Below are 11,581 nucleotides of genomic sequence, written 5' to 3'. Positions count from 1 at the left end.
TATATATATATTTAAAAAAAAAGAAAAAAAAAGAAGACGGAGCCGTCACGTGTGAATGGAGAGACTTTTCACACATCATCATGCGACGCACCGCCAGCTTACTCACCCCTGCCTAGCTGCCCGCGTCCACAAGCGAGCTTGCACAATTCGAATGGCCCATCACTTTATGCGGAACGAACAGTCGGCAAAATAATTTACAAAAATCAGCATGATCTCATGAATGTGATAAAGAGAACGAGACACGCGCACAAATAAGTCACAGCGACGGCACATCGAGCGACAAAGTATAATAGTACTTAGCGTAGTCTTAGGAGGATCTACGACACGCGCAACCCTCGAGGGGCTGGAAGAGGATTCGTGTTCGTGACTAACAATTTGCGTTAACACAAAAGTGAGTGTGTCTTTTTTGGTTTGAGATATTTGGAAAGCACGTAAATTTTTCCAATGAACTTTGCAAATCGCATCTATTACATCAACGGATATTTCTTTTTTTTTTCCTTCTCATTTAGAACATTTTTTGTGATTACGTAGACAATTTCGTTGCAATCGCAATTCTTTTACCAATGGCACAACAGAATTTCATCGCGAGTCGCTTCGTTGAGAACTAATTGCCTGTGTCCCGGTATGTATGCCGTATATAAACCGGATATACCATTACCGGTGCTCCGGTCTTTACTCCTCGTTTCGAGCTCTAGCGAGTGCTATTGCGGGCTTATTTGTGCACCTGACATCGAAAGGGAGACATGATTTTCGAATGGAATGAGCAATCAGTGGTAAGCCTGCGAGCGCCGCAGCCAAAAAAATTAAGTAACAACGGTATATATCGATAGTGTCTAATCATCGACTTGTTATGAGACCGAAAAGTGTGTAGTATGTACAAGAATAAGTTTAAGAGTGAGTGTGATTTATGTATAAATGATGAATGGCATGGCACAAAGCCTTGCATTGCATTCTCGGATACATAGAAAATCTATATAAAATAATAAGCAGGGAAGACGTCCGTTTTTTCTTCTTTTTCTTTTTTTTTTACCTCCTCTTGTCTTTCTTTTTTTATGCTGGTCACGTGTTTGTCGTAAGATAAGGCACCGCCACTTAGGCCGGAATTACCTGGATGCATTTGCAACACAGTTAAGTTCTCGAGAAAATGATGTTTATGAAATGATACGGTCGTAAGGTCGTTTTCGTCAGTAGCAAAGCTTATATGAGATAAAATAAGTATTATCGATTCGGGGATGGCGAGGGGGGCGCACTTTAACACAGCGGACAAAAGAGAGCGAGGAGTGTCCCCTTGATTGGTATGCGAGTCTCGAGAGCTCATACACGCCGTTCTACCGGAGGTACTAGGCTAAGTTACTCGTAAGAGATTCAAAGGGCCAAGTCTCTCGTGACTGTTAACATTAGCACGATGGAGCTTCCATTATGCGAACCAATGGACGAGCGTGTTCAAATAACCGAATTCTGCACGATAACAAGAGAGGAATCTGAAGTATTAAGTAAAGGACAATATAATTAATTTACTTTCTTTACCTAAATTGCGCACAATTGCTGTAGCGTTTTTTCTGATTACACTAATTTACAAAATTTTATACAAGAGAGATTAAAGACCGTTTCTTAGATAATTTGTGACGCTGAATCCAAATTGAAATACTTCCGTTTGGTCCAATTTTTGAAGTATAAGAAGAGATATTTTTTCCAATATATACAGTAAAATTTATTGAAATTAGGAAATAAATAAAAAATGTTAAGCGTGTAATTTTGTTTTTAATATGATTCCAAAGTTGTGTTCCAAATTAATTTCACATATTAAGGTCATAGCAAACAAAAAATTAAGCAATAAAATGTAAATAATAAGCGAATTGATTGATAGTAAAGATCATAAGACCATAACGTAAGTAGTGACAAATTTAACATGTTAATTTCCTTACTGCTTATGCGGGATCGTAACGCTCGTAAAGTCTTAAGTCATAGAAAATTGACCAATCATAATCGATTATTCTTTTCATATTCGACTGTAATTGATTAATTTTCTACGACTTAAGATTTTACAACCGCTACGACTTATATTATAGACCTCGCATTACATCTTACTAATTAAATTTTTCTGTGTGTGTCGTGATCCTTACAATTAGAGTTCAGCAGTAATCGCCAAGTGTGTTTTTGTCCTAATATCATGTTTATCCATCATCATCAAATCCTGATGAAAACCAGTTCGCCTTGCTTATCACTTGTATTGTCCAAATTATTCGGAAAGAAATGCTATTTCTTAAAAATTGACATGCTATATCTTAAAAATAACATGCTATATCTTAGAATTTACATGCTATATCTTAAAAAATTCAATGAATTTTTTTGGCAATAGATTCGACTCAGCGGCCAAAAATACGTTTAAAATATTGTTTCCTCTTTTTGCACTAAAAATTATTCAAAATTTGTAAACTAGTGTTATTATAACGCATACAACTTTTTTATAATTTTATTTGATAAGAATGCGACAAGATATCCGATGGAAATTTAAAAATATGGAGCTGTAACTGCAATTAAAAGAACAATATTAGAAATAAAACAGATCGAGAATAAATCACCTGAGAGCTGAATGTTCGAATAATGGTGACTCTATCATGCCACGTGAGATTTAGGCGATAGGTATAGAGACTAGAAAAAGAAAACTTTCTACGCTTCACTCGTCATGAAAAGAGTAAAGTATGATTTCTATACAAGACCCTAAAAAGAGGTCACTACTAATGTGAAAGTCAATACAGAATTCTAAAGGCTAGACTATGTTAGAACAATATTTTAAATAGAAATTCTTGAACATTCGCTCGCAACATTCGCGGCGTTAATCCTCCACGACCGCCATTTCCGAAGAAAAGAGATTTTCGTGCAAACTGAAAGTTCAATTCCCTTAATATTGCATGTTATTTCTGGATCGCCGTGTCCGGTCGTAGAAGCTTAACGTTTCAACTGGCACGAACAATGCGAATACTGATAAGCTTTAAACCACTTGAATATGATTTTTAATAATCATGAAGGGATATTTTTGCAAGAGTCGCGAATAGTTTGCAACGTTGTAGTCGCTGAGAGAAGTTGACGAAATTTGCGATGGCACAGGTCCTTCGCAAACTTCTGTCGGCACTGCCCAACGTCCAACAATCCAGATAATTCTTAGAGACATCGGTGGCGACGCCAATTGTCCTTGGATAATATAATTCGTGTTTTAATATCGAGTTGTTACAAAACCTCGTTGATTTCTTGATAATGATTACATGAGCTCGGAATTCAACGATAATAAATTATTTTACAAATAATTATTCTTTGATAACATAAGAAATTTTCTTTATAATTGTAACAGAAAAGCAATGTAATAATACAATTGAATTGTGTCATAAATTTATAAATTATCTCGTTTCTCACAAAAAGAGAGAGAAGAAAATATAACCGTAATTATCGTTCCGTTTCAATGGCTCGTGTCTCTCTTATCAAGAGATCAACAAAACTTAGAACAACGATTCTTCTTCCTGCTGGCGTAGTGTAGTTACGGAAGTTGTCTCGATAACGCGATAACTGATGATTCAGAGTGGTGTACACCGACAACTGGAGGGAGAGAGGGTGAGGATACTCGATGGTAGTGTACCTCTTCGCGTCTCAGGAACGTACCTTACGAGCAACTCCCGTAGAGTGGCTTCATCGTCCTCCTGTACCTCTTCCTGCGTCTCATTACTGTACGAGCCGCGGCTAGGGTGATGATGGCGGTGCTGCCTGCCGGTCGTCCTGCCGCCGGGGGGATACTGGCCGTGCAGCCCGTGATGATGGTGATGGTAATGCGCCGCTGAGGCGTTCGTGCTGGCTGAATGCAAATACCGGGCGACGGTGTTGGTTGCGCTGGGTCGCCCCCTGGTCAGCTTGTGGCCGGCAGCCGCAGGAGGCGGCAGTATGGCGCCTGTACCGGGCTCCACGTGACTTCTGCGCGCGGCATAGCGCGCCTCCTCCTCCACCCTGACGACGACAACGTCCCGCTGACGCGGCGCCCGATCCGTTGGTCGCCGATCGGCCGATCCACTGCGCGATCTCGCGCCGCCGTCGGTCCTGCTACGGGGGATGGTACCGCTCCTGGCGATGATCTCCTCCCGGCCCGAATCAATCCAGAAGTCGCTATCTCCAACCTGTACCCCGAAATCGAGGCTCCTCCTGCTGCCGCCGATATTCTCCTCCTCCTCCTCCAGCTGTTCCTCTTCCTCCACCCCCTGCTGCCCAACGGCGGCACCAGCCGGCCGGTCCGTATCCTGGGACCGGCCCGGGATCTCCTCGTAGAGACACTCCGAATCCTGATCCGTCGACACTGTCGCGCTCTGCCACAACTGGTTTATTGGCTTGAAGCCGCGTGAATCGGCCATCGTTCAAGCTGCGATGGAACCAAAGAGATGGAACCCGATGACAGAGTGGCTCTCTTTCCTCTCTTTACCGTTCTCGTTTTCGCTTGTACCGCCCGGTGCGATAATTAACGATTTTATATACAGTGCCGGTGGCGACTCTTTTGTGACTCGCAACGGTCGCTTGTCTGCGATTATTCAAAATTATAATACAGACTTTTACAGAGCCAACAAAACGCGCGATACAGCAAAAAAGTATCATGTATCCGCGGTAGCATTGATCTGCACGTATTTGTAGCGCGCTGTAAAGAGCAATGTGATACGAAATATCTCGATGATAGCGATACCTCGCTAATTGGCAAAATGTCGAGTCCAGTCGGCGTTGCTGCTCTCCTCAAAATTAAATCTCGCAGAGCACATCTGTAACGCATCCGGTGGGCACGCGCGTATTAATTAATAAAAGATATTTCAGGAGATATGTGCACCCGTGGCAACGGTCGTCTGCGACACCAGACGACGCCAAGAAATAATTCACGGAGAATTTACGCGCGGCAATGCGCATATACAAAATATGCAGCAGCACGTGTTGCTATATTGCTGCTGTTGCTGCTGTTGCTGTTGCCTGCGAGTAACTTTCGCTCGCGTTACTAATAATATGAGACATCGAGTGAAGTAAAGGATTGAAATGATACCCCGTTTGCCTTCCAAAGTACGATCCCGACGGAGCGGAAGTTGTCCCCCGTGTCCGTAGGGATGTAGACGCAAACAAAACTAAACTCATCACATTCGGACGGCCACTAAATGACTTGCAGTGACGAGGAAACGGGAGCCACGAACGGTTGTCGCCTACAGGAGAATCACAAACGAGGCGACCACCGTTCTAAGAATGCAATTAACTTGAATGTATGTAAACGCTTCGATTTTCTAGACGCGTCCGTTGCACTTCGCGCAATATCGAATAGTACTCTCGAGTGTTTTGAGAGGAAAAAGGCGATATTTTTACATGGAAAGAATGGTTTTGCTGAAGAATCTGAAAATTTAATTAGATACAGATCTAAAAATAATTTTGTTGGATCATCAAAATAATGATGAAAAACGTTTAAATGTCGATGATAATGTTGCAAAAAGTTTCAACATTCTAGCAAATTTGAACGCTCTATATATTATTTTGATGATCCAAATAAAATAATTATTTTCATAATTTAACATAATTATTTTCAAATCTATATTTAGCTAAATTTTTAGAGAATTTAAAGCAAAACCTTTTTTTTCGTATACGAATAACAGTATACGCAGTCATTGCGAATAAATAAAGATTCTTAATTCCGCAATATATTTCGTAGATGATTTGGATTCAAAGATATATGGAAACATTTCAGCGAAAGGTGAAAAAACGATTTTTCTGAAATATATAAAATATATAAAAGTTAGGCCAGATATTGGATAAAAGTAATTATATTGAATCATCAAAATAATTTGTGGGACGCTGAAGTATGATAATGAAAAAGGAGATTATGGAATAGATGGGGAATTATGAAATACCACGATATTTTGTATAGTTTGTGGCATTCTTGGAACCCGACCATCAAAATTACTTCTTCACAATCTGCTTAGACGTTATAATAGGCCACTCGTAAATATTTATTGCATTACCATAAAAGCTGCATTTCAGTTTTGCAAGAAGGGACGGTTTTCCTAAAATATTTTAAAATTTAGCTAGATATAAATCTGAAAACAATTCTGTTGAACCATATTAAAATAATTATGTAGGAAACTCAAGTAATGCTGCATGATAAGCAATGCCGCAAAAGATTTTCATATTCTAACAATTAGTTTAAATTACATAAATATTTTGATAGACCAACAAAATTATTTTCAGATCTGTGTCTAGCTAAATTTTTAGATACTTCAGCAAAACTTGTTTTTTCCGTATAGTAAACAATTTTAGAAATACAGTGTACATACTTTTTATATAATTTTGAGAAGTATGTTATTAATTTTGTAATTTCAAATTAGCTTATTAGAAATTCTTTGAATGTAGCTTTCAAATATAATTCAACTTATTTTGGTAACAAAATGTGTTAATGTATCCGACGTATAAAGTTATACTATATATTAGTTGGTGGGATTCCATTATATCTCTTCTCCATAATTACAACTTTTTTTTCTCTTCAGTTTTTTGTGAATTATGTTTGTTCTGTATATACTTCTAAGAACTTCTATCTATAGTCTATAATATATATCATATTCTATGATTAACAAACGTATATCAAAAATAATTACGTTATGAATATCTATTAAGTTATTTCAATAAAATAACACGGTGTTTCATAACTTTCTCCCATCTTAATTCTGCAAAAAATTTTGACATTTAAGTAACAAGTAAATTTTGACGTTCTAATTACATTTTTAGTAAAATTCTAATAAATTTGAGTGTCCAATATAATTATTTCGATAATTCAACATAATTATATTTTCAAATCTCCATCCTAACTAAACTTATAATACTTTAGCAAAATCATTTTTTTTGTGCAAGGATCGCCGCGGAGATTGAAGTCCATATATTATGAGGTCCACTTTACAAAGACTCTCAGACGCAGACAGAGCTTCATATTTAAAGAGAACAAATTACGAACTTAGTGCCTCCAACTCGCATTCTAAAACTTTCACATAATGATTCAACCGTCAGTCTTTTTCATGACATTACGAAAATGAGCTCTATATGTACGCTCTGTATGAACACATAGCGTGTTACATACGAAATATACGTAAGATCTCGTAGATTCTCGTAGATTTCCACGTGTAGAACCATTTTACTCGTAATGACCGACGTATTGTATTCGCAACACGGAGCTTTCTCTCTCTCCGAAACAGACCATCTATCATAAATGAAGAAATACAAACTCACCTTAAAGAATTCGCAAGCCATTGTGCCTGGCGATGATATATCACGACACGACTCGTTTCGTCTCGCACCTGCTTCTCGCCCCGCTCTCGACGAAAAAAAAACTCGTGGATTCGATCTATCAGCTATCGAGAGATCGCTTCGCGATGACGGAAGGGAACAGTGAAATAAGGGGGTAAGGAAAAAGGGGATGTAGACACGCGAGCGTGAATGTGAAACGGCGAGTTACGATGAAAATATTTTCCACCGAGGATACGGAGCACCAACGTATCACGTCTTCAGAGAAACTTCCCTTTTCCTTCGATCGATTGAACTGGTATTCAGTACAAGACGAGTTCTAGGAACCTGCAACAAGCGAGCAAATTGTTAGCCTCACTGTGTCAAGATTGTTTCCTAGAGTATCTCATTGATTAAATTCGATCAATTAAATCGATCAATTAAAATATGATAACGAAATCCGATATATTAGCTCGTTTATTAGCTCGTCGGTTTGTAACACAATTATCGGTATAGATTACCAGTACAGAACACATTGTCAGTATAGAATATTTTGTATTTGTTAAAATTTTTTTGTAAAAATTTTTGTGTTGAATTTGTAATATATAATATGTTCCGAATAATTTAACATAATATGATTGTGTTATTTGAATATTTTGTATTAAATTAATGTTCAATATTTCTTAGTGCTAAAATAATTTTTATCTTTATTATACATAAATTATAATTTCGATAAACATTTCAATCCACAATTCTGAGTCATCTTCAGTATACATAAAGCTTTATTCAATTCACAAGTTACATATCCTTACAGAAATAGCTTTAAGATTGTTAACAAATTGAATTCCTTATATCGTCAAATGTAGGAATCCCGTCAAGTTTAGTAAATGAATCGACATATCTTTTTCACAAAAAAAAAAACAATGTGTACTAATGATAATAATGTAATAAATTCACAAAGAATATGCAAGGAACGAAAATTTATATAAGTCGAACATCACATGATATAATTGTATTATGTTGTATGCGATAATTATTTATGCGAGAAGGCGACATTTAAAAATAGCAGTTCAATTTAATTAACTTATTGGTTTCAAAATGGAAAAGAGAAAAATTGATGTGTTTATTCTTAGTAACGCGATAATGAAAAGAACGATAGCGCCGCTTCTATGGTACATTAGGACATCGGAATGAGATGGAAATCATTATCTAAAGAATTTTCAGTTGAACCATTAGCTGAAACCATGCTTAACTGCACTTAACGTATTCCATAGCTTATTCTATACTTTAGAAATGACATAAAATCAAAATGAATCGAGTAACATTTACGAAAATAACAGCTTCAGGTGCTCGCAGCACTGTCTTGATGATATATAATAATAATTTCATTCAGAAATATTTGTGTGAGTTTCGTATAAAGTTATACATATTACATGAAACAAAGGAGAAAGAACACGACTTCGTTCTTTGCTGAAAGCTGCACAAACTTATATTTCCAGATAGAAAATTACTATCCGTTTTTGACGAATTCGCGATTTCGTACACAATTCAATATGGGATCTACAATTTAACGTCGATTCTGACCGACGAAGTTTTTGTTTGGAGAAGTGTGTTCTTGGCAAGGATACTCTCGGATTGCTGCTTCTTTCCAAGAGGAGAACGAGTGTATGAAAATATTTTACCGGAAATGTGATCTCTAGTACAGCAGACCAGTGCGCTATTCTGCTACACTCGCTCTTATAATCTCTAATCATCAATAGCTCTACAAAAATCGGTGTAAATTTAACATCACGCGATTTTTATATAATTCTCATCGGGTTGATGTTAATATTAACACTGGATTTGAATGTATAATCCCTCGTGTTTATATTAACACCATCGTGATGAGGATTTAAAATCCATGAGATTAAATTCATTACGTTAGTATTAACAGTATTAATTACGTTAGTATTAACAGTATTAATATTAACACCACACTGCTGAAAAATTTATGAATTTAACATATTTCATGTGTCACAAACAGCTCACTCAAATTTTTGTGTTAATTTCACAAGATGAATATGTTAAAAAGTAACATAAATGTTACGCAAAAGAAATTATCATAAAAAAGGTAATATTGACATACAATTTATAAGCAAATTATGGAAGCATATTTTTTCAATATAATGAACATTTTTGATATAATTAAATTAACATGTGTTTTTATATTATTTATTCGGACTGATGCACTGTAAAAAATAATGTGTTTTATTGTTGTCTTTTATTCTTGATCTCATGTTTTAAATACTTAAAGAGGTTTTAATTTTAAACTCTTTCAATAGACAAAACACTACGTGTTCAGATTTAAAACGCATAGTGTTTTAAATTCAAATACGTAGGGTTTTGTCTATTAAAAAAGTCCAAAACTAAAACATCTTTAAATATTTAAAAATGGAGACAAAAATAAAATATTTTAATATCTTAAAATTAAACTTTCTTTTTTCAGTGTGTTCATAAAATATGTCATTTTGATTCTAAGAAATATCAATTGAATATCAATTTAATAAAAATCTTTAAATAATATAATCACAGTATGTTAAATTAACACTCGAATATGTTAAAAATTCAATATAAAATTTTAACAAAGATCGATATGAATAGATCGATCTTTATTTTCAATAGAAAAATAAAATATAAAATGTTTTTTTACTGTGCAACATAATGAAAATTATATAAGACACCGTATGATTAAATTTTTATATCGATATTTTTTAGAGTGTAGAACCTTCTTTTATAATTAATATATTTTATCCACATATCGTAAATTTTAAATCCCAAAAAATTCGAATTAGATTATTATGAGGTCTAAAAATTTTGGAAGTAATTGAAAATAATTATTCCAGAAGTCATTGTTAACCTATGATGTAGATCAGGAATATGAGATTCGAAACGTTTTATTGCTCGTCTCTCGGTGTCAAATCAAAGCTTCGAAATGTATCAACGTTCGACTTAGTTGGATCACATCTCTTGTTCTCGCTGAGAATTGAATATTGTACCGTATGTCACTTTAAGCTTTAATAAAGCCATGAATAACCGAATCGGATAAACAGGTCAATGCAATTTTTGAAGAATGTAAAATTCATGCACGGCGATCCGTTAAAGTATTTTTTTTTAATCCGTCAAGCAATGTCCAACGTGAATGAATAACAAAATAGTTGTTGAAAAGACAATCCATTGTGTGAAAATTTTCCCACGATAAAAACTACAATTTACTCACTGATCAAAGTTTATTTAACCGTATAAAGCTTTCGTAATCAAACGATTTTACGGAGAACAATCAGAGAAAACAATAAACATGTTTCAATTGGTGGTATGAAATACAGAGATTTCTCTTTCTCAGTGTTTTTGTAATTAGTTATTTTGACATAAATTAATAATATTTTTTGACATAAATTAACTGTGCAATATAATCTCGATAGGAAAATAACATGATAAAAGTATCTTCACTAAGGTAATATTTTTCGCAACAAATTCTTTGCAAATTCTTTGATTTAAAATACTTATTAGCATTATTTAATTAATCAATTTGTGACATTTTATTTATAACTCCACTTTATGATTGTGTTTCCAACAAATCGAATTGACGCAGATTATAAAATATATTTAAACTGAAAAAGATATTTTTAAAAATTTGCATACAAATATTATTAAACAGCAGGAGATCCACTTTAAATATTAAATACTTTGTCTTAATTGTATTAAATATTTATCATTCCATTATTCTACATATTATTATAAAAATAATTGTACAACTAATCATCAAAAATAATCATACATTATTAGAAATATCAAAGGAGCAATAGCAACCTAACCTTCTAAATTAAATACTTTATTATTTTTAACGTCTATGTGTGTCAAAATATAAATTAATTAATTTCTGTGATTAATTCAAAATAAACATATTAATGTCTATATTAACATCTATTTTAACGCACTTAGTAAATAAATTAATAAACTAAGTCAAATTTCAGTCAAATTTAACATTTTTTACATTTTTTTTACATTTTTTCTAAATAAATTGTTTAACTTTATTTAGTTTAATGCGACTATGTATAGATTTAACAACCTATATAAAAATGGCGACCTATAGAAATGACTAAAAATAGCTCAAATTGATTATAATTTAACATTATGAATTTAACAGTCTAAAAATTGATGTGAATTCTTTATGATATGCATATCTTTATCACATCGCTATTGACAGTATATATATCAGCATGTTTAAATTACGATAAAAAAATCGATGATTAATATTTATTTTTTAAAACGATGT

The 11,581-nt window shown here is 34.5% G+C and overlaps 1 protein-coding gene across 8 annotated transcripts in view; it reads right to left on the bottom strand.

The window, feature by feature from the left end:
* The window catches only part of LOC108694463 (glucose transporter type 1), a 38,377-nt gene that overhangs the window by 16,259 nt on the left and 10,537 nt on the right, over nucleotides 1–11,581 (bottom strand). For 5 of the 8 annotated variants that reach the window (XM_018203986.1, XM_018203985.1, XM_018203984.1 and 2 more), the window contains exons 2-3: nucleotides 7,276–7,617; nucleotides 3,655–4,399 (exon numbers count right to left, since the gene is read on the bottom strand). In XM_018203986.1, coding sequence (XP_018059475.1) covers nucleotides 3,655–4,391 — 737 coding nt within the window. In that variant the 5' untranslated portion in view covers nucleotides 4,392–4,399; nucleotides 7,276–7,617. Of the gene's footprint in view, nucleotides 1–3,654; nucleotides 4,400–7,275; nucleotides 7,618–11,581 lie in introns of those variants that run through there. The other 3 variants (XM_018203987.1, XM_018203989.1, XM_018203992.1) reach the window with 2 other exon arrangements.

Source organism: Atta colombica, unplaced genomic scaffold (genome assembly GCF_001594045.1).
Source record: "Atta colombica isolate Treedump-2 unplaced genomic scaffold, Acol1.0 scaffold12, whole genome shotgun sequence".
NCBI classification, from domain to species: domain Eukaryota; kingdom Metazoa; phylum Arthropoda; class Insecta; order Hymenoptera; family Formicidae; genus Atta; species Atta colombica.
This window is presented reverse-complemented; position numbering and strand designations above follow the sequence as displayed.